This window comes from Aspergillus vadensis (genome assembly GCF_003184925.1).
Source record: "Aspergillus vadensis CBS 113365 unplaced genomic scaffold BO88scaffold_4, whole genome shotgun sequence".
NCBI lineage: Eukaryota > Fungi > Ascomycota > Eurotiomycetes > Eurotiales > Aspergillaceae > Aspergillus > Aspergillus vadensis.
This window is the reverse complement of record NW_020292042.1, coordinates 1,008,536-1,031,134: the sequence shown is the minus strand read 5'-3', so window position 1 is coordinate 1,031,134 and position 22,599 is coordinate 1,008,536. Positions and strand designations below refer to the sequence as shown.

The window sequence follows — 22,599 nt, the reverse complement described above, 5'->3', positions numbered from 1 at the left end:
CCACTGCAAAACAACCACACCAGTTCAACTTCGTCTGAACACCAGGACATTGAGTTCTCCTTTCCCAGAGTTCATCTTCTGCGCCACAGAAGATGGCTCTTCTTTCAAGGATCGCCATTCGGACCATGTGCGGCAAACTACAAAAGAAAAGTTTGACTGATCGGTATGGAAGTTTGGGAGATTATGCTAAACCGAACCATGTGCCATAACTGATCTTGTTCCGTAATCCCCATGCCTTATTTGTACAGAAAAGGGTATAGTGCCTCGATCGGCATTTTGTAGCGTTCAGGCCGATATAATCTTGGAAAGAACAAGGGTTAAGCTCCCGGCGATGCGAACAGCTCAAGCCATATCGGAACATGGTAGCCATGTAATTCAGGGGCCTAATGCGCGAGGGCGTGAAAGGTCATCAATATGGCTTTATATTCATGTTGAAAAGCTCCGGTGTTCTCGAGTCAGATTTCTCTTGTCCTCGAGCGCGGTGTTGTGTCGTTACCTTTCCTTGGGGACTGAGACAGCCTTCTACATCCTCCGTTGAAAAAGACATCACCTCTCATAGAGCGAACCGTGAGTTCCATGAACCCTGTCCAGCTACTTCTCGAATGACAACTGTTGCCTAAGAGGCTAGACTTCTGAGACATCATTGCCATTCCATCTGTGGCGGACAAGAAGAAGCATCACTCTTCGGTCGTCGAGCAACTGCAGAGAAGGCGGGAACCATACCGTCAGAGGCGCCTTGTGCCCATTACTTCCTCCACCGCTCAGTCGTGTTGCCTTCAGGGAAAGCCCGTCTGATCTTGAGACCTTCGGTCATTGGTTCCTTGCAACCCAATTTGGAAAATCAAACAATCGCAGAGTCATCAACACTCAGCCCTTATTGGTGAGTCATCCGAGGAAAGTGAAACCCCTCCATATAGATCTTGGTGTACTGAGCAGCCACAACAGTCCCTGCAGGTGCCCTAGTAGCCTGACAGCGTGCATAACCTGACACCAGGATCCAATGCATAGTATTTGCCCAACGTCTATCCAGAGCGTAGGGGACAGTAGCGGTGAAGCGAGCAAGAAGATATTGGTCTCTGTTTAAAGCCATGCTGCGCGTCCTGATCGCTTCAAGAGACCGAAAGGCAGTTGCCGTTAAGGAAAGCCTAAATGTGTTGGACTTTGATTCCCATCTCTTCTTCCTAGACAACCGCGAGTCACTCTTCCATGGAAGACCTTCTACCTGGCAAGACACCACCTCAGAGCTCTCTGTGATACACCTTGAAGGCGAACAGACACATCAACTCATGGAGAACGACGAGCAACTGCATACACATTTCATCAAGATGACGAGCAACGACATGACAATGCGAGACTTGCCCCAGATAGGGTGCCCTTATTGTTTTCCCAACTGTTACTCATTCTTCGAACCCGGAAGAACCGCAGCAGCAGCACACGGGCTTCAGTTTCTACCTGAAGAGCAGACTCATCACAACAAGCCGCAGGAGATAGTGCACTTCATCAAAGTTGAGGATGGCTGTCAGTTCGAGATCCTTGATGCCCACCCACACGTCCCACAGACATCATTCGCCGACGACAATCTCTATTCCAGCGATGCTGCTTCTGATATAAACCACCAGGCCGATGATATGAATGATCATTTTGCGATCAGCGAGCCCGTCCCAATCCTTATGGCGGAGGGGGAATCACCACTCAGGGCACCCATAACCATCCTCGATGAATGCATATCTCAGGACAGTGCGCCTCTTCTTGAGGGAGAGTGGGCAAGCGTGGAAGAAGTAGCACTATCTGAGTCCCCAAGTTCGTCACTCGAGATTCCAGCACCAGCTGCAGATAGTATTCTTGATGCAGCTAGCACATCACTTCCTTTGCCAGCTGCGCAGGTTCATCAGTTATCGCACTCATCCAGTGAAGACACTAGTTCTGGTCTATCCATATGGGACGCAGGGAACCTGTCGAACAAGGCGCAATTCTACGGAGAAATCAACAGCGCACTGGCTCAGCTTGCGGCAGCGAACATTAATCTGGATCCGTCCACATTTGAAGATGACGGTTCAAGCGCTGCCCAGACTCTACTCCTCCCATGGGGCTCCCCAAGGGCTGATTGCCCAGCCATGCTTTCGATCGGAAGTGGATGCGCAGCCAACCAAAGGTGTAATGAATCATTCCCTATCACCAGTTCCTATCTATACCATGAGAGCCGGTATAGAGTTAACGAGCCTTGGACGCTACCGAGTTCCAGTGACATAAGCCATGTTAACCAGGGGAAACTACTTGGCAGGCCACTTACGTGCCTCCGCGACAAGAGAAACGCATTCTTAATCGACTGTAAGCTCCGTGGGTTGTCATATAAAGATATAAAAAGGATTGGCGGGTTCAAGGAGGCCGAGTCGACTCTCCGTGGCAGATTCCGCACGTTGACAAAGTCTAAAGAGCAACGCGTGAGGAAGCCACAATGGCACCAAAACGACGTAAGTCACCTATCCCGGTTGCTTTCATTATCCGCCTAGGTGTGCATGAAGCTGGTACTGACTCACGGTAGATTCGCCTTCTCTGTGAGGCGGTTAACGTGTTGTCAGAAACCACGGGCCATGACAATAGCCATCACTCCTTCTGCTGGGCTCGCATTGACAAACAATTGCCAAAGGTTTCATGGAAGAGGGTGGCTCAGTATATCAGAGCCCATGGGGGAACCTATCATTTTGGAAATGCTACCTGCAAGAAGAAGTGGTGCGAAGTCCATGGCGTGAAGATGTAAGGTTGACTGGAGTGGGAAGAGTTATAATGGGTTGCCAAATATTCCCAATAAACTCCGTCGGTTGAGAGCATTTTCAGTGTCAAATGGACTTGCAATCAAGAAACACTCATTGTGAGGGAGCGATCAGTGAACAAATGAAGAGTGGGGAGGGCAATATTGAAGCAGAATCGGGGATAGGCAAGGGCTAGTTGTGTTGTCTCCATTTCGTTGTCTACTCTCTTAGGGAAATAGAATTCACTTGGTCCGATAGAACTGGGAGTGTTGTGGGTTGAGCATACAATCATGGTCAGTTTGAGGGGTTGTCAACGGAATCCAGGAGGGAAGTGGCAGGAAACTAAAGAAGAAGCTGCCATCGCAACTTCCAGCTACTGCCTCGCCACGTGATTAGCTTCTTTCTAACCGATACTTCTCTGTTAAGTAGTACTACTAGTAGTACTAGTTAGTTGGTCTGTATGTGTAAGCTGATACGTCCGTGGCGGGTTGTCTACCCTTAAGCTTAGTCGGGCTCCGCTAAGTAGCAGCTCCTACTGAGACACGCTTGTTCGATGGCCGTTCAATATGAAACCATACAGGCCGAGGATTGCTGATTGCTATGCGTAGTCCTGCTACATGTCTGCCGCAAAGACGCTCAATTACTTCTATTCAATATACCTATCATGCAAAATATCTAATCAAGTCATGTCTCTGCTCATATCGATCTACAACAAAGAAACTTCCCGCGCATCTGGCTGAGGGTATCCAATAGCTGCAAGCACATTATGTAGCGAAGTAGGGTTCCGACGCAACTCGTCCCATTCGGCCTCAGCCTTGACCATCAGGGTACCAGCAAGGACTGTGCCGTTAAGTGCGACAACGCCCGCCTCAGCAACATCTACAGCTGCTGTCGAGTCAACCGTAATCCGAACACTTTCACTCCGCCTCGGGCAGATCATCATGGATGTCTCGGTCATAGCAAGATTGTAGCTAATGGCGGCAGGACCCGTGACTTGGCTGGCGTCACTGAGACCCCCCTTGGCCGTTGCTACTGCCGCTCTGTACAGAGACAGGTAGATCTGATGGAGAGTCTCACTAGAGGGGTTTGGTGGCAAGGGACGAGCAAAATGCGCAAAAGGCACCTGAGCCAAATGTTGGTAACCAGTCCCGCTGGATGTAGGCTGCCGGGCCACCGCGTCAATCAGGGGCTGCCAGTTTCCAGCGTCACCTTGTGCCATGGCTTCGACGGGAAGAAACTGTAGATGTCTGTGGGGTTGACTTGCACCGCTCTCGTCACCAGAATTGAAGAAGGCAAAGAGTTTCTTGCTCCCTTGGCACTCCGGCTGACTTCCCTCGGCCCATGCTTTGATACAGGCATATGCGGCTTCCAGGTCTTCCTTGTCGAGGAGGTCTGTCTGCGACTGCCACGCCTTCGTAGCAAGAATGAAGTGATTCGGTATTACAGGGAATTTGTTCAGGACCAGCACGTGTGACGGGTTCTCACGAGGGATCTGAGCGAGGAGAAGGTCGGGAGACGGATCTTGGAAGGGATCGGGTTTCGGGCCACTGGGGGCCTTGTCAGGTTTAGGGGCGCCTGTTGGTTTCTTCGCAAGAGCTGGGCAATAGCGAACTTGATACTAGACAGCACAAGAGAGAAAAGTCAGTAAGCTGGAGTCGGAGACAGTAGAACGGACAGTGACCGAGAGAACGTGTGTGTGGTGCGGGGATGGATGGGGTGGCTTAGTTACCGGTATGCTTGATGTGTGGACGGTCGCAAGATGCGTCGAAGAGAAGATTAAATGACCAGCATCCCTGGCAGCGACGAATCGCCTGCTTACCAGGGAAGACAGGCTTTCCGAGAGACCCAACTGCATGTTGCGAGGGCGTGTGTGTGATCTGGGTTGTTGATCAGGAAGGCAATCTGCCATGCGACATCCGCGGGAAGGGGAAAGTGTGGGGCAAAAGGCGGGCAGAAGACTCCGATCGCTGGCCGGCCCGACTACGGATAAAAAGATAGATACTAGATAGATCTACTGCTGAAACCTTGTTCACGCTGCTCAAATAGAAACAACGATAGATATGCTTGCTCAATTGCGAATCTTACATTCTGGAGAATATACCTTCCCATTTTGAAGTAGGTTATGGCCTGCATTCCAAGATAATCTCGTTTTAGTTTCCCAAACGCCCAATCCATAACCAAAACCAGAAGTAAACATGGGGGATATTATTACAGGACCACGGGCGCAGCCTCCATGGGTGCCCATCAATAGAACAAGAAAGATCTGCAGAGTGGTGGTATCAAGGTAAAACTGGTCGAACACAAAAAAAAAAAAAAATCGCTCTCGTCATGCCACAGATGCAAAACCCACGATATGCAAAATATGACAGTCAGAATCGAACAAAAGAGGGGGAATGGATGGGAATGGAGTCCTGTCTTCCTCCGGACTTAGTAGGTCATATCCATGGGCTCAGCGTCATGCGGCCGGTACGTATCAGGCAGCAAAACAGCCGGTTGTCCAATGAGCTGGGTGGACTGATTGTCGACCCAAGGGCCGCGTTCTTCGTCATTGGCACTGAGAACACCCTCCGCACGCTTCAGTGTCTCGACATCCAAGTCAGTCACGTAAGCCTCGCGGTTAGTGCCATCCCCTGCACCACCCGGAAGCTTGACGCGGACTTCGAACTCATTGTCGAGCATCATCTCGTCCTTCCACAGACGGCGCTGTCCATCAAAGACACAGAGGACACGCTTCTTCGTTTTGATGCTGCTGCTAGGGCAACCCCAGGACTGGGGGTAACGATCGCGGTTGTTTCGTCGCTTGGATGTAGTTGCACGCATCTTAGCATTGGCATTGGACGAACCCTTCGTGACAGCGTTGTTGACGCCCAAGATAGGACGGGCCACCGCCCCTGATCCCTTGGTGCTCTTCAGGGAGCCTTTGCCCGAGCGCAGGTTCGAATATTCGTAAGCGTCATCATCGTCATCATCATATTCGTCATTGTATATGTCGACGGTGCCAGCCGTGTCGTTCAAGTTGTGTTTCTCCATCGTCTTTTGCACCTCCTCATCCGCATCGACTTCGGAAAGCAGCTTCTGGTTGATGGCTTCGCTGGGCTCTTCCTGTTGGACAACCCGAAGCACACAGTCGTCCAGATGCTCGTAGAAGTCCTGGGCGTTGCTGAACGTAACGGAACAAGTTGAGCACTTGCCGGTCGCATCGGGGCTGTAGTTAGATGCTCCCTTGCTTGCCGCTGCAGCTGGGCTCCTCTTCCGGCAGTTGGGTGGTGTCTGTTCGACACCATGCACAGATGTCAAGTGGCGCTTGAAGACGTCCGCCCTGTTAAAGCTCTTTTCCGCGGGTGACCCAGACCCCGGGCAGAAACCGCAAACCATCGTTCCTTTGTAGTGAGTAAGAGTATGACGGTTCTTGTCATACTTGCGTGCGAACCCCTTGATATGGTATTCGCAGGTGACAATGGGGCATTTTTCGGGCCTCTCTGACTGGTGTGTCAGAATATGAGCCTTGAGGTCCTTGAAGACACGTCTGCACTCCGGGAAAGGGCATCGGCCCTTTTCTTTGGTGTCATCGTCGGACTCTGCGATACTGGCAGCCGGGCTCGGATGAGAGCGCTGGGACTGAACCGACGAAACTGAAGACCTCCGGTCATAGGAGGAAGGTGGTCTTGACTGGGGAAGGGCAGGAGCCATGGAAGGGGAAGAGGTCGGCACAACATTGGGGTGCTGTGCGAACGGTTGGTTCGCACCGTAGCTCTCCGAAGGATGGAGGTGGGAAGGGTCAGGGGACTGGGGAAGGAACGCGCTTTGCGATACGACATAATCAGGCTGTTCCGGGAATGAGATGGTGGGCGGGTGGATGGGATGTTGCTGTAGCATTGGCTGGATAACAGACGGGTCTGAGGTAATCTAGTGGTCAGCAGGGGCCGAAGGACAGTGTATCGGACGATGTAACCCACCAACAAAGCTTTCTGGGCACTTTTGTTGATAGAAACCCTCTGAGTCCAGTGTGTTGCCAAAATACTCATTGGGGAATAAGTCACTCATGACCGCAGCGGGAAGCCCCAAGCCATTCGTTGTCTGGACCCAGTCTTCCGAGATGACATGCGCAGAACCCGTATTGGGCGATCCGATGGCGGAGGAGGAGGCGCTTGCAACCGAGGGACCAGACGCAGTAGAAAGTCCAGGAATGAAGTGGTCAGAATATAAGGCAGGGACGGGGGAGTGGCGGGCATGGGTGGAAATCCGGCAGCTTTATTGGAGTCCGAGTAAGACTCCGAGTAGACAGGCGGCGTACCGTAGTTGGAGGACTGCGGTACACCGGATGGGTCGTGGGTCTGGCTGAAACCTAGATCGTCCACATGGAAGGCAAGAGGATCGATAAAGGTGCTAGGATCCATGGGGTAGGATTGGAAGTATGGGGGATGCTGCTGCTGTCTGGACGAATCCAAAGCCAGCATTTTGTTGTCACCGGTGAAGTGGGTAGGGAATAGTACGAAATCGGAGTTGTCTGCGTGAGATTGCATGCCCACGCTCCGTGCAGTGGTTGGCTCGTCTCTTGGCTTCCAGGTGGGAGGATGCGAGGGTTAATGTAGAAGAAAGAAGAGGGATGCAACCGATCTGCAAGATGATGAGCGTTAGCAATCTGATGTCTCAATCAATGGCATGGAATTAATGTCCGGCAAGGCTCCCCTGGACCCGAGGGCTTGGGAGAGAATGTTATTGAGTTCAAAGATTGGGAACGGCCCGCTCGGGGAACCTACTATGGCTTGATAGTCTTGGTATTTAGCGGGAGCCTAGTAGTGACGAGACGAGCAAGCTCCAAACGAGGTTCGGGGAATTTCCCAAAGAGGTCAAAAGAGGGAGCTTTCGAAGAACGTGTCTAAAGCTCGGGGTTTGAATGTACCAACTGCAAGGCGACGAAGTGTGTTGTCACTTGCAGATCCGAATCTTGGGGCGCTGAGAAGGCAGAAGAGGCAGCAAAAGTTTAACACCGCAAGCAGCAGAAGATGGATGATGAGATGCGAAGCAATGGGGTCTTGGAAACGTAAATATAAAAGAAGGTCGGTGGGACACTGCGTTGAGGAAGAAGGAGAGGGCAGTGCAGAGGTAGAAGAGGAGGAACAAAGTAGGTAAGGATTCCCTTTTGTAATGGTAATGGGAGAGTTGTCTCGCTGACAGCTTCACCAAGGCCCGACCCGTATGTGAGGGAGAAAGAGGAATGTGGAATGAGGATGGAAGAGGAAGATCAGATGGAGGGGGAAGGGAGGGAGTAAAAGCATAGATAAATGTTATATGATTGCTGGCCCTATGAGTCGCGCAGTGTAGGACTTTACGGAGTGGATATTCAGTGGACTGGACTGGGATTGACCAACTACGGACGAACTAAGAAAAAACCACACTAAAAAGTAAGAGTCGAGCCCATCGCCCGACTAGATAGTACTGGGGCGGGGGGGTTGCGTGCACCATCGCGACAGGGGAGCAGTAGAGCCTAGTGTTTAGCGCGGTTCCAAACGGACTGGGGTGGGTTGTGGGTGTGGGTGAGTGATGCCGATGATGATGGTGGTGGTGATGATGATGATGGTTAGTGGGTGGTGGGTGGTGGGGAGGAAAGGACCACTAACTAACCACTAACTAACCTGAGTGGAGGACTGAAAAAAAAAGAAAATAATTAAAATAATTTTGAAAAATAAAAAGAAAAGGAAAGAAAAGAAAAGGGAAAAAAGAAAAAAGGAACAGGGGTAACGCTGCTAGTAGGCAAAGTAGAACTGCAAAGGTGGAGATGCCGGGCGAGCAGGGGCAGGCAGTGAACCGGGCCTGAACCCAGTGGTAGGAGTAGGTCAGGTATGTGGTATTATTAGCACCTCGATACGCCGTACTGCTAGTCGGGTCAAGTCAGTGTACGAAAATAAGTATTACCACTAGCCATCATGCATCATCCATTTTGCACTGCCAGCCGGAGGGTTCACTTGCAGGACAGCTTTCTGTTGCTTGGGAATTTTTTTACTTTTTCTTTTTCCTTATTCTAATTTGATTTTCTTTTTCTTTCTCATTTTCTTTTTCCCTTTTTCTTTATTTCTTTAGGTCATTCTCATTTTGAAGTGATCTGCTCACGAATAATATCGTAAGGATAGATTCATATGCTCATTTTTTCCTTTCATTACTTTTTTTCCCTTTTCCCTTATCAGAAAATAATCTGTCGATTATTGTGTTTGGTTGTTTCCATTCGATTTCCCCTACACGATACTGTAAATAGTTATTCGTCCGTTCAATGCATTCTTTTTCTTCTTCTTGCCTCTTTCCTGAATCAGTCACCAATCTTCTGATCAGATTGTGTATGTGCTTATCTACTTACACTCATAGGGAGTAATCGTTACAACCCCAAATAATACAGTATTATTCGGAGATGCTCGATACCCAAATCCTCCCCGATGATTACCTAAAATGGTAATAAGGGAACCCCATCTGCGATCCACTCCACGGCCACCCAAACTTTTGTCAAAGCCTCCACAACTACTAACCTCTAGCAAGCATTTCATACACTCGCCCTTGGAATTCAGGCCCTATCAGAATCTTAATCGACTCGCTCTTTTCCGAAATTCCGTGCATCCCCTCCTCCCATTTTTCCTTTCCTTTTCCTTTTTTTATTTTATCTTATTCATCGTCTCTAGGGTTTTTAATTGGATACTTCTTATCCATGCCTCTGTGTGGTTTCTTCTTTCGCACCACCTGCATGTAAGGTACTGTCGAACTGGGGAATTCGCGAGCCCGTATCGTGTTCGGGTACCACATTACTCCTGAATAAGTAATATTTTATCTATGAAACACGTCCCTTTGAATGTGTCTAGAACCCACGTATCTGAGCGATCGATCGTAATAAATTAAAAATGAATAATATAAGCTAAGGAGGATACTAGTAAATAATGATCTGGAGACCTGGATGCCTACTACGGGGTCGCCGTACCCCGTGCATTCCTGACATTCGTATCCGCAGGTGTCATCGGCAAGTCCGTAGTGGCACACGTCCATCCTCGGTTGAAAACTTGGCATTAATTTGTCGGTAGCCCATTTGACTATCTACCAAACCCTGTCGGTTACGTAGCAGTTTTAGCGGTTGGATATTTGTTTATTTCCCTTCCTCCGCATTCCTGCTAATCATGGCACGGCCATTGTTCCTGATAAGATGGTGGCAAAAAGATTTTCTTTCCCCCTCCCCAATGCCATTCACTAGGCGATGTGACCTCCTGCGAGCGGATAATTGCTATGTTCTATAGGCTAGTGGCTACACCATCACGGGGATACGGACTGGGCAACTTTTAGTGCTTGGTGACCTATCCGCTTAGTAGTGCGCGTCCAACCATTTAGTATCTAGTCGAATCCTCAAGGAGAAACCCAAACGAGCGAATGTGTCATTGACTTAACACACACCGCAGAGGAAACAGACGTTTCGAAAGTTTAAGGGTAGTCAATTCTACCGTCAGTGGTCGATCTGTCATTCTTTTCCTCAAGCTGTGGAAGAACGAAAAAATTTCCCATGGCGGGACGCTTCCTTCGTCCCGTCAATGTGGTTCAGATCGTCCTCAATCCAGGAGGGACGTGGAGGACTTACTAGCAGCAAACTAAGCAACTGGATCTGGGCCGTGGCCGCCAGTTCCGAACACCCATCGCTCAAGTCGCCGACCTCATGGGTCCTTTTGACGATCTTAGCTCAGCTCCACTCCCTAACATCACCCCTTTCAGAAACGTGCATTTTCCAGCGATCGGAACGATTGGTCAGTAACTCACGACGAGCAAATGAAGCGTCATGGGCCGACGACCCTCTTCGATCCAATCAGACTTCCGAGATTGTCCCAGACGGGAAGACGATTCTCATTTAGGGCGTCGGGCGAGGACAATCATCTTGCCTAAACTGGACGAACACGGGACTAGGGTTTTCGATATAGACAGAGCCGCACATATTTTTCACCCTCCACCCGAGAGAGAAGGAGAGAAGGTGTGTGGACGGGCAATATACGACTCTGCTATAATGGGGAATATTATAGATTTCGATAGTCCCGCCCTCAAATACGCCGAACACGTTGGAGGCACACGATGGTCCATCGCACGTTCACCGTAGGAGAGCATGGCTGTCAGAAGGATCATGACATGCCTTGGCTTAGTCCCACGAAGCTGTCGCTTCATTCTTCCCATTTCATTCAAAACCGGTATGGAACGCAAGTCAAACATGAGAAAAATGACATCGTGGCTGCCAGGTTGAGTGGGTCCACTGTGGCTCATGCAAGGCTGAGTAGTGTTGTTACATACCCTCCCATACTTCCGTACGATCACAATACATGAGTATGACAGGAGTAACAATGGACAAAGAAACGACCGATCTGTGGCTATTACTACTACTTTGTACTGAAAAGTCCCTTGAATAATCCCCTCCCATTTATGATTGTCCTCCACAAAGGAGGATATCTACACGAAATGACAAAGAATTGTGGGCCTAGGGGACACTTAGCCTGCAAAACGCTTCGAACTTGACAATCTACAAGGCAATGGACTTTATCCCCCTTGTCATCAAGCCACAGAAGCGGGTTTGGCGCAGTATGCAGATGTAGAATGCAAGCGGTTGGGTTCGAAGAATTTGAAAACCAGTGACGAACGCACACACCCGACGCTCTTCTCCGAAGGGGGGCGCAAGAAAATGAGACGCTAAGTCGGTGAGGACGGAGTTCCCGACCCGACCTTAGCGCCACATGTTTGGTTGAGCCACATCTTAATACTTTCCATCGTGTGTCACCGGGCGGATCTTACCGCACTTTCCATTGGAAGATCCCCGTGCGCTAATGCCGCGATGAGGACTGATCGAAGTGAGGCGCAGCACCCTGCTCCTCTCTTTCACCGCTCCCTCGGGTCGCGCTGTGGCATTCATCCTGTAATGTGGCTCTCTCCCTATGTCATAGGTTATCCACATGTTGTCTCGTCTCGGTCAGATTGTCGTCGCACATGGTAGAACTGACCGATAGCCGAAAATTTTTGGCGACGAGGTTCCCGGAGCAATGTTGCTAAGTTTGGCTCATCTATGTGCGACGGATCAGCTCCGTGGCTGGTCGCGGTAAAAACTATTCCACTACGATAATATGAAGTAACACAATGCACCACGTCACGGACTTCTAGAATGTGTTGATAACCAGCCCCAATATTGTTGCACAGCGACAGCTTCCTCTCTGGTGGGGCATGTTTTGCTTCCTTTTCCTCCTTTCTCTTCCACCCCTCAGTTTCTGGAAGTCCCAATATTGTGGCTTCGTTTCACTGATGTGCTGACAGGGTATTCTAGATGTTCCAGAATCCTGTGACTTCTACCTAACCTTGGGTACTAGCATGCACTACTGGTCTGGGCTCTATCAATTTCCTACAGAAATATTATGGGTAGGGAATTCTTACTCCGGTTGTGTGCCTCCAAAATCCTTATTATTTGAACCGACCCACAACTTATTATATGACCTTATGTGTCATAAGGGACACCATTTGCTTGAAACAGAAAAGCGAGCTCCATTTCTTTTGGAGCGTCGACAGATGACAAGTAATCACGCTTTACTCAGGGATTACAATGAAGCTGACATGGATGTGCACTCAGGGGCTTCACGTACTGAGCCTTTCCGTACACGAGGGTAATACGACACCCGGATTCCACCCAAAGTATCCGCACGTGGCAGACCACGTAAATATGCTGATGCGTGTAACTTAATTGATCCAGATGAGATTTCAAAACTTTACCATCCTGACGGTCCCTTATTCTGGAGACGCTTTCTCGGTGCGGCAGGGAAGGGCCATCGCCCACGCTTTTCTTTTTTTATTTCAGTCTTACTGACACCAACGGCTTATTTCTTATTTCAGTATCTTGCAGCTAGCTCATAATGATTATACCAGCACAAGTAGTCGGCGAAAACAGTCTGGAACATTTTCGTGCCAAACTGCCATTCAAGGAGTATCCCTGATCATCCAAAACTTAAGGTGACAGGTAATCCCAGACAATCCCGAGGATTGACAATGAGGGGTTCGCTAAGCCTTATTTCGGGTGCGCCCAGAATGTCAACTCAGCGGAGGAAATAGTTAATCCCTGCTCCCATGTGTCAGACTCGAAAACACACAAGTACGAAAGGGAAATTTCTTTTATCGCCATGGGGAAATGATTGGTATTCGGCTCATCGAGGAAATGATCGACCGGCCACTAATCGAAAGGTATCAACCTGACCACAATATTTGGTGATTAAGAGACCTGGACTGGGCTATTCTTAGGATGCTACGCTCCCCGTCAAGTAAAGTGTCTTAAGCGCCCACATGAGCCACACCAATTACGGGGCATAATAGGACCAACACGGCTAACACGCAGAGTACTACTAGACCACTATCTTATCCACAGCATCCGATATCTCCGGATGCTGCTGCAGGCATACAGATTTAGAAACAACACAGCGCGCCTGTAAGGTACACCATCCTGAACAAGAAGTCCCGGATCTTTTCATCGAGTGCAGCACTAAGTTTAGAAGCCGATTCTCTAGGTGATAATCATCCTGGACGCAGTCTGGCTGGTATAGTACACTTTGGATACGGAAGTGACACATCCATCATGGCGTTCCGACGGATCGTGGCCGAGTCTCCACTGCACCCCACTTTTTAGAGAGACTGTTTCGCATGTCAGTTTGTGTCGGGTCCCAGCTGGCAGGTGCCAATTTTTCCAGGGGGCGCCCCATCATTGTTGTCGCGACGACAGATAACTGATGGACCATTACTGTGGATTAACTATGGGATGGCTTGAATTTTGGCCCCAAATTTTACGAATGTCTAAATTATCTCGGCGTTGCGTAGGATGCAAGGAAGCATCCCTCGCCCGCCATCGTGCTTGGTCAAGTAAAGTAAGTAACACAAAGGATTCCATTAATATCTTCCTTGGCCTCGTCTCGTGGCGGCGCACTAAAAAACCCAGGAGATTCTGTCGCAGTCCCAAACAAGCGCCCGACTGTCTGATGCTAGACATTGCTAGACTATAGATAGACAGCAGCTAATTGATTGGCAAGGGTCGAGCAGTGTCAGCGCTTTGTGGATATTATTGTGCTGTTGGGACTAGTCCTGCTTAGCTGCATGCACTACTTTGTGTGCTGGCGCTTGCATTCGCCCAAACATAAGCGCTGGGATTCTAACCCCTGGCACTGTCTTTCCCTGCGGTCGCCAGTAGGAGATCAGGAAAAATGCTTCCAGAACAACATTCTTGCCGCCCTTGAAACCAACTTGAAACAAATTCGATGCTTCCATAGGACTGCTATTTTGGGGGATTGACCAGGGTTGATGGAAAGCCATCGTAGCCTTTTACCTATTTTTGCTTTTGTTTCTTTTCTTTTTCTTTTTCTTTTTTCTTTCTTTTTTTTTTCTTTCTCCATCCCGAGCATCGGGCACTCGCGTGGAAACCTTACGGACCAGAAGTAAGCGCTTGCAGCAATCCTGTTTATCAAGCCGTTGGGAAGCTACCAGCTACTAGTTTTACTCTATTGGATTTTTGGGGAGTAGGAATGATAACGGGTCTGTCCTGATTTACTTCTGTTAGTTCTCTCTTTTTCTTCCTACTTCTCCGCACACCCATGGATTGATAAGCGCCCAGGTGTTGTGGATAGTCTTGTCGGCAACAATGTACGTCAATCAAGCTAAATAGATTAAATAAACGAGCATTTCATGGGGGTATGTCGGCCTACCTGCTAGTTATTCCAAATCACCCCTGACCCTTGCCCGCACGGGAAGACCCCGGTATATTAAATGACTTAGTACTGAGTAAGGTGGTAACCTGACTAACCAGATAGATAGATAGACAGATGGTATAGTACTTCACGTTCCCCTGACGACTTCTCTCCGTCCATTAGTCTACATCCCCTCACAAAGTCACCTGTCAAACGGAAACCCCCCTATCCTGGGGGCCGTAAAGGAAGGACCAACGGAAATCCACGACCAATCTCCAGTGATCCAGTCCAAGGGGGGAAAAGGTAAGTAAGTAGCTTCTCGGCATGCGAACTAGTAGATCTAGTGCCCGTACTACGGTCCCGGGGAGGCCGGGGAAAGAAATTAGCGTAGTACTTGGCATGGCGAATTCACGACCCTAATGGTGCACCATGGATGGGCCACTTAATTAATCTATATTGCTTGAATATATTAACCTGCATCGTTTAGGGATTATGATTGACAGCTAACAGATTTGTTGGGAATTTACTAGATAGTACTAGATACATTACCTAACTAGAAGAATTAACTTGGTAATCAATTACTCAAGTGCGAAGTGCATAAGCGAGATTCTTCTTGCTGATTGGCACGACTATATACCGTTTTAGGAAGGTTAGGTACGTGGAGGTCTTACAATGAAGTATTTTGTCGGGTTGAGGTTGAGATGAGGTGCCTGAACAATGAACAGAGTACTAAGTTAGTTTGGTACTTTGTACTTTGGATCCATTGTTACTCCACTCAATTTTTTGGGTGCTTTCTTGGGTCGGGAAGGATGGAGAAGATGGGTGGTCTGGCTGTCTGGCCCAGACTTTTCTCTGGATGACTGACTCTCTCCACATTACGCACTTTCTCTCCCTCCATATTCCCTCTTCCAGGGGCGCACTAATCGGATATCCGCCCTCCGGTACGAGTTATCCTGGGATTTATGCAACCGGTCACTGACTTAACCTCCAGGTCTATAGACTGAAACTAATCAGGAGTCGGGTCATGTTGGGCAGTACGTGGATTCCTGGCACACGCTGGCTGACACACGGATTCCCCCTGCGTCGATCCTGGAAATTACGAACAATGACAATATTCAGAGGAAGGAACCTAAAGTCGGTTCTGGATCGTGGTTCTGCTGGCTGTGGGTATGGATACCCCTCCTTGTGACAAGTTGTCGGGTCAACTTCCTGCTGGTCTGTTCCTAGCCCTGTCTCTGCTGTCGCCAGTGGAGCTGTCACGAATCATGAATTCTTGGGATGTACCGCCATTGCCGTCTGCTAATATCCGTAGCATCCTTCCGATCGCTCTGTTCCTTCTACGAGACTGGTGTCATGCCGATCTAGGATGGCTTACATGGCTTCGCACTTTCTGCAGCTAAGATCGATATCTGCAAGCCGCTCAGTAAGCCATCGGTGCCAGACAAGGGGGGGAGAGGGGGGTGAGAGGACGAGAGAATGGCCTTGTATTCGGGATCCTTTCGGCGACCATCGCTCTTCATGCATGGCAGAAGACCCCGCGATTCACTGATGTCGTCCAAACACCCAGCAGGAGTCGTATGCACAGACCAGACATGAGCCAATAACTCCTCACTGACCCCCTCTCATCCTAGCAAACTTGTGTCGATCAGTGTCGACGAACCTGGTCATCATCTGACAACTAGCTTTCCTCCCGGTGTTACCCAGTCAGGATATGTCGAAAATCGAGTCCCTGGCTTGGGGAGGTCGGGCAGAGAGAGGGAGAAAGAGAGACACGATGTGTTACTTACCCTCGTAGTCACGGAAAGTTTACCCAGATGTGAGTGATTGATCATTGTTCGTTCACTCTGGGTATTTGTCCTTGGGGTGTAACCTGCACACGCGAAACCCATGTAACACTCGCCATGCAGACAAGTTGCACCTGGAAGCTAATCAAGGTTTTATCATTACTCACTTATCCGGCTGAAGGAGCCTATGAACTTGGTGAAGAGCTACTCGGTTTCTCACCTGCTTCACTCTAGGTTACACGGAAGAGGGGTTGGACTGCCTTGGATAGAGAGGGGAATGGATGCTGTTGGACATCACATCTGACTACCTATCTGGGCGGATGTCATCTACAATACTACTTTCATCAGGTCCTTCCGGATTCTGCTTGGAGTCATGCAGAGGAGGGACCGATCCCTGCGACCCATGATCATCCACGGACATGGCAGCCACTCGACGGTTGCACCATACCCTTGGGGACTTTGTTGTCGATCACGGCGAATCCACGGATGGATGCATGATTACCATACCAAACTGTAGATACCGCGTATCCGGCAGGACCAGAACTGGCTCAATTTTGAGCGCAAAGACACTCGCTCACTCGGAGATCCGGGTAATAATCAATTTGAATCGACACTAGACCAGATCCCGCCGGACAAGATCTTGGGTCAGTCGCTGATCAAATGCACTGACTTAATAGTCGCTCGGGGCATTCGCCAGATTAGGTTCCGACCGGGCATGTCTTCCTGAAGTGGTCGACTACAGGCCTGGCAGTCTGCGCGATGCAATCCATCATACTGCTTAATCCCCACCACAGACTTGTGTTGTCTTAGTTCGAGTTCTAGTCCTCTCCTTCTTCAGTAGGTCGGAAGCCTTCTCCGGATTCAGGAGGTCCTGCGACATGGGCGCGAGGAAGCAATTCAGAAAAAATTTCTAGGTCCGGACCTTCGAGTCGACGACTGCTTCCCACCCACTCCAGCAGAAGATGGTGGACCCCATTCTGGCTCGCACTTCTGTTCCGCTACTATGGTTAGGGAGGGTCCTTACTTTTGACGGTCATTGGATGCTCCGCATTCGTTCCGAGACAGCCATTTTTCCATTCATTCCTCTCTGATTTGCGCACCCCTGCTTAGGGTGATGCATTTTCGGTCAATCACGATGCGCAATGAAGATACGGGATTGGTACATCACATGCATCCATCATGAGCTGCCTGTCATGTCTTCCTAGTATGCCCTATTCTCTCTATGCATCGTGTAGGTAAGTAGGTACCTGCCTCCTCCAGGTGGCAGAGCAAGATCGGAAAGACCTGAGGGGTTGACCACACAGTACTACGTAGAACGGCTACCCCCCGCATGAGAATGAGCGGCAATGATCAGCGCATTGTGCCCCATTAGGGCTCGACAGGACCGCAACCCAGCACTCTGATACCCACAAACATGACTCGGCATGTCAACCTGCATGCAGCTATTTACTATACCATACCGAGTCCACTGAAAGAAAAACAAAGCAGAAGAAAAAAAAAAAAAAAAAACAGGACCGTCCTGACGGTCCCCGAGATGGATCCCGTGTGCCTGACGCCCGATGAGAATGTGGCTGGGGCACACGATGGGCCCGAGCTAAGTGGGTGAATTGCAACCTGCTTTGGGATAGTCCATGTGGCTAAGCCCATGGGCTAGGGATGCGATTTGCCCCGTTCACAAGCCTATGACAGCAAGCATGGGCGCCTTCAAACCCCGATACTCTGGCACCAAAGAATTTTTTCTTTTTAGCGCCGAGTGCACATGAGGCGGTGTCACCCGCCGCCGTGTCTAGTGTGTGGGTGTGCACAGTCTTTGACGAAAATTCGGGACGGTCGTGATAAAGCACAGAGATCTGCAGCGCCGCGCCCCAGACGTCAAGCAATAGTGTCGGCATGTCCGATGAATAATGTCTCTCCTGAAGCGAGTGCCTTGCCGGACTAAAACTGCATATATCATAACGGACTTGCCTTATCCGACTGAATAAGGTAGTAGTAGTCTAGTCGCTTCGATTGATGATGCATGGATCTGCTCCTCCGGAAGCACTTACCCCGTTACAAAGCAGATATTTCAACTGCTTAGCTGTCTCCAACCTATGACAGTGCGTTGAAAATTTCTCCAGTAGTCGGGGGCGCGATCTTCATCGCCCAGTCCAGGCCTTGCCCGACAGTTGGAGACATCGTGGCATCCCCTCTCCCCCTTACCTAGACGACTACCGTCCCCCTTACAACAGGAGGCAGAACAGAATAAATCCTAAGGCAAAGGAAGAAATTGACTAGTAGCGGTTACGACGGGAGTAGACCCGGAAGCTAATTCCCCAACATGTCTATCCCTAATTGAAACAACCGATAGACCCAAAGGTACCACCATCATACGTAGTTAACGGAAGGATCACCAACCTTTTGACATCTATCCGTACTAGAAGACATTCTGGGTCTGGGGCCGTATTTGCCACAATGGATCCGGTGGATGCTGTCTATTGAACATAGTTGCGGAAGAGAGTTTCCGTTAACGATGCCTATTTTTCTTGTCAGTTAGTTGAAGTTAAGGGAAGCCTTCTCCGCCATGCAGCTGTCAAATAAAGCCACGAGGCTAGGCTAGACGTCTAGACTGGTAGCTCAGCTGAAAAGGATAGTCCTTCATGGTAGATAGTAAACAATGAAACGAATCGCTTAGACGATACATTAGGATGAGCTGAGTGAGGATGCGTACAAAGTACGAATACTACCGTAGAAGCGAAATTACTTACTCCCACAGCATACTATTTACTCAGTAGTAAGTAGTAGGTATGAGTAGTAAGTAAGGAACTAGTTGCCTTCACAATAAACATAACCACAATGCGTTAGTAGCATAGTACATCATCAACTAAGTTCTAGAAAATATGTATTTAATCCTCTGTACACCGAGAAGACAATCGCAATAATAATAATAATACTAACGGCATTCATACCTAAATTTAACAAACCCCCGAATGACTCAATCGTAGAATAATTTAATTATCCCTTGATTCATCCCCATTCAAACTCACCGATACATATATATAGTATGCACATGTATGGTTGCCACTATACCCGCGGAAGAAGAAGAAGGCATCTACTTGCCAAGTCCTCACATCCGCAAGGGCAACACCGGTACAACTAAGAATAGTAGATCGGATAATTAATTTGACTTGACCTTGTTGCCTTTATTTGCCTTCACTACATTACTCTCGGTTATGTGGTCCATATCCCGAGCATTACTTGAGTAATTATCTAGCTAACTAAGTTAGTTTAACTTACTAGTTAGTTAGCTAAGTTAGAAGTGTTAGTTGAATATATGATGTTAATAAACCCCGCCCGAGAGGCGAATTTGGATGTAACCCAACACATCCAAGATACTCCGTGAGTGAAGCGAAGGATGATGATTCAAATTCCTAGATCTGTTTACTCTAGGATTTAGTCTAGGATCTAATGGTTGCAATGTAATGGTGTATACTTGACGATGGTGTAGATATAGTGTGTGGCGATATAGATAGATGGGACTAGTGGATATGATTTTAATTGATTGAATGACGAATTGGGTAAGTAACTGAGTCATGGATGGATAGTAGGATTGTGTACCTACAGGAGGGGATACCAACTAAGTAGGTATCTCGGTCTCAGATACTAAATAGGTGGATACATTATCGGGCACTTGAAGCATGTACTACAACAGTAATAGGAGATAGTACGTAGTAGCATATTTGACATAGTTACATATTTCTTTACTCACATGCACGAAATCGCGATCGATTAAACGGCGAACACCGATAACGGGGAGTTACTTACTAGTATCGCCGAAGTTCATCCCCTGAATATCATCATATGCCAATGTACAGTAGTATCTATATATGTCTTTATTACTCCGTAGATAGTAGATAGACCGACCGAAATAATACTAGTAAAATAGTGGGTAGTAGTTACCATTCTCACGGATAGATGTGACTGATGAATATCCATCCATCTCGGCCCGACCATGAAAAAACAACAAGAACAAACAAACAAACAAACCATAAATGAATGAAAACATTCATAAAGTGTACAGTATTGGCCACGTTGTCTAATACAGCCACTAGTACTAAGTAGTAATAAGTAGCTATTCCTTTCAGTATTATTATTGATGATTTACGTATTCACCTACTACTTACCTACAAAGTAATAACTAGTAGAGAAGTAAATAGCTATCGTCATAAGGGAAACGGAATTAACGTACGAATCCAAGTTAGGGAATCCCCCAAAGGAAGGGGAGACTAAACCTATTTGGGGAGGTGGACATGGAAAGAGGCTGGCTGAACCTGAACAACAACCAAAAACAAACCGAGCCCATGTCTTTTGTCTCCTTCCCCGTAATTTATGCCCGAAAAGGGCAGGTATTGACAACACCATCATCCCAGAACCCATTTTTTTTTTCTTTCCTGCCAGTCCATTCCATTCCAGTGAACCGGAAACTAGGAGGAAGACGGGGAAGGAAATTAGGCAGGTAGTTTTTTGCACCGGGGTTGGGTTTAGTTTAGTTTCGTTTAGTTCGTCAGTTAGATCGTTTAGTTTGTTGACTTTCATGGGATAGGGGATTACTAGGGGTACCAGACACTTACCACCTACCTGGACAGGATAGGAGGCGGTGCTACCGCTGCTGCTGCTGCTGCTGCAATGATGCTAATCGGTTAGTCCGGTTGGCTGGGTTGGGATTCGGAAGTATCGGATTTAAACCTAACCGGTCTGAGTGATTGACTTGACGGACCTGCAGATGGGGTTAACTTTGTTACTGGTTAGGTTGTGAACTTTACTTTTACACTGATGCTATTCAGGCTGATTTGTGAATGAGATGTGTACAAATAACCAGTAGTTAGATGGATACACGAATAATGGTGTGGATGGATACTGAATCCTCAGTACTTAACAAACAGCTGCCTCCCACCAATTGTCGTCATTCCGAACAGACAAGGTATCCATTCCCTCAGGATGCCTTGCAGCACTCAGGCTCGCATTAGTTGCTTCTGCAGGTTGCCCGGTTTTTGCCACTCGTCGTCACAGTAGTCACTCTCTGCTCTGTGCTTGTGGTGCAGCTAGTCTAGCTCCCCGGGATTTGATTGTCCGTTTGGCTCCTTATCACTGTGCAGATTAGTGTTGGTTTAGTGCAGATATTGCTGGTCATGTGAATCTCCTCCCTGTACTCCGTAGGTACTATAGTGTCTATCCATGTTTGATATGGGCAGTACCAAGATGGGCATATTCTGTCCTAGTTAGTTAGCTATGTAGCTGGCTATTCAACTTCGTAGGAGGTCTAATTACACTCCTGAATTAGCTACGATCCATGGTTTCTACACAACTCAACCATGGATGCCATAAAGAACCATTGTATACCCGATGCGGCAACAATAAAGAACGACCTTCAGATAAAAGAATCATGAAACCACCAGACCCCGGTCATTTCTCTACATTAGAGTACTGAAGAAAGAAAACAAGAAATGCCATGAAATGTCCAAGACATCACTTTACACCCCCTGTCTCATCTCGCTGATCCTCACCACCCTCTTCCTAACCACCATCACCATCCTCCTCCTTACACCACCCACTTTTCTCCCACATATCATCCCTCCCATATGTCCCTCACAGTCCCTAAGCCTACCAGACCAGACTCACGGTCGAGTCTTCAACGAGCGCCCTGAACTCGAACGGACAGTCAACGACTCGGACGAAGTCCAGACATGGGAATCCATCCTCCTCCCGCCCGGTGGCGGAGGCATTCTATCTCATACAATCCCCGACCGTATCCATCTCACCGCTGACGAGAAGAAAGAGGAGAAACTCCTCAGCTGGGGCATATCAATGTTCCATCAACTGCACTGTCTGATTGTGCTGCGGGCGATTGTCTTCCCCGAGACGACGGAAAACAAAATCAACTCAACCAGTCAGGCGCATTCGGGCAACATGATGCATGACAAGGTACATTGGGCGCATTGCTTTGACTATATTGCTCAGGTGGGTTTTCGTTCATTGTACTTGTCTACCTTTTGCTTTGCTCAAATCTGACCATGATAGGGCATCCTCTGTGCTGCAGATGACACGATCGAACGGCCCCGGAAAACTAAGGACTGGCGCGGCAAGACCATCTTCGACATCGATGGGGTGGGCGCGGTGCATCAGTGTCGAGATGCGAGGGCACTGTGGCAGGCGTCAGTGAAGTCGATTGAGGAGCCGGTGGATATGCAGGGCTGGAGGGAGGGAGTGGGCGTGCGGGCGTTCTTGGGCGAGAGAAAAATGGGGAACGATGAGGAGGTCCCGGAGTTGTATACCTTGGGTATGGAGTAGTGTGTTCAACTTGCTGTGGTAGATGTTCGA

The 22,599-nt window shown here is 48.6% G+C and overlaps 7 protein-coding genes across 7 annotated transcripts; 3 read left to right on the top strand and 4 right to left on the bottom strand.

Annotated features, from left to right (window-relative positions):
* Positions 1-1,088: 1,088 nt before the first annotated feature.
* Positions 1,089-3,054, top strand: BO88DRAFT_476879 (uncharacterized protein; the record flags this gene model as incomplete). Its single annotated transcript, XM_025711957.1, has 2 exons — positions 1,089-2,471; positions 2,543-3,054. 2 exons carry the CDS (start codon positions 1,089-1,091, stop codon positions 2,756-2,758), a joined length of 1,599 nt encoding a protein of 532 aa, XP_025566080.1. The 3' UTR covers positions 2,759-3,054.
* Positions 3,055-3,347: 293 nt separating this feature from the next.
* Positions 3,348-4,638, bottom strand: BO88DRAFT_383022 (putative bis(5'-nucleosyl)-tetraphosphatase). The gene is made up of 2 exons (XM_025704654.1): positions 4,480-4,638; positions 3,348-4,368 (listed from the first exon to the last, which is right to left on the bottom strand). The coding sequence occupies exons 1-2, from the start codon at positions 4,603-4,605 to the stop codon at positions 3,457-3,459; spliced, it is 1,038 nt and encodes a 345-aa protein (XP_025566079.1). The 5' UTR covers positions 4,606-4,638; the 3' UTR covers positions 3,348-3,456.
* A 177-nt stretch (positions 4,639-4,815) lies between these two features.
* BO88DRAFT_402519 (uncharacterized protein) lies at positions 4,816-5,041 on the bottom strand (the record flags this gene model as incomplete). The annotated part of the gene is made up of 1 exon (XM_025706119.1): positions 4,816-5,041. The coding sequence occupies exon 1, from the start codon at positions 4,993-4,995 to the stop codon at positions 4,819-4,821; it is 177 nt and encodes a 58-aa protein (XP_025566078.1). The 5' UTR covers positions 4,996-5,041.
* Positions 5,042-5,177: 136 nt separating this feature from the next.
* Positions 5,178-7,207, bottom strand: zfpA (putative C2H2 finger domain protein; the record flags this gene model as incomplete). Its single annotated transcript, XM_025708085.1, has 3 exons — positions 5,178-6,646; positions 6,707-6,827; positions 6,863-7,207. 3 exons carry the CDS (start codon positions 7,205-7,207, stop codon positions 5,178-5,180), a joined length of 1,935 nt encoding a protein of 644 aa, XP_025566077.1.
* Positions 7,208-9,918: 2,711 nt separating this feature from the next.
* Positions 9,919-10,796, top strand: BO88DRAFT_402517 (uncharacterized protein). The gene has a single exon (XM_025706118.1). The coding sequence runs from the start codon at positions 10,310-10,312 to the stop codon at positions 10,622-10,624; it is 315 nt and encodes a 104-aa protein (XP_025566076.1). The 5' UTR covers positions 9,919-10,309; the 3' UTR covers positions 10,625-10,796.
* A 648-nt stretch (positions 10,797-11,444) lies between these two features.
* Positions 11,445-12,115, bottom strand: BO88DRAFT_423113 (uncharacterized protein; the record flags this gene model as incomplete). The annotated part of the gene is made up of 5 exons (XM_025708628.1): positions 11,445-11,507; positions 11,533-11,676; positions 11,739-11,977; positions 12,004-12,065; positions 12,096-12,115. The coding sequence occupies 5 exons, from the start codon at positions 12,113-12,115 to the stop codon at positions 11,445-11,447; spliced, it is 528 nt and encodes a 175-aa protein (XP_025566075.1).
* Positions 12,116-21,735: 9,620 nt separating this feature from the next.
* Positions 21,736-22,569, top strand: BO88DRAFT_423112 (uncharacterized protein; the record flags this gene model as incomplete). The annotated part of the gene is made up of 2 exons (XM_025708627.1): positions 21,736-22,239; positions 22,300-22,569. 2 exons carry the CDS (start codon positions 21,736-21,738, stop codon positions 22,567-22,569), a joined length of 774 nt encoding a protein of 257 aa, XP_025566074.1.
* Between the last annotated feature and the right edge of the window lie 30 nt (positions 22,570-22,599).

Excerpts from the sequence above, each read along its gene's own strand:
- BO88DRAFT_383022 (XM_025704654.1), bottom strand. The coding sequence starts at position 4,605 with ATGCAGTTGGGTCTCTCGGAAAGCCTGTCTTCCCTGGTAAGCAGGCGA. Across the intron at positions 4,369-4,479 it reads TCCACACATCAAGCATACCG|TATCAAGTTCGCTATTGCCC; the intron begins GTAACTAAGCCA and ends TGTGCTGTCTAG.
- BO88DRAFT_402517 (XM_025706118.1), top strand. The coding sequence starts at position 10,310 with ATGTGGTTCAGATCGTCCTCAATCCAGGAGGGACGTGGAGGACTTACT.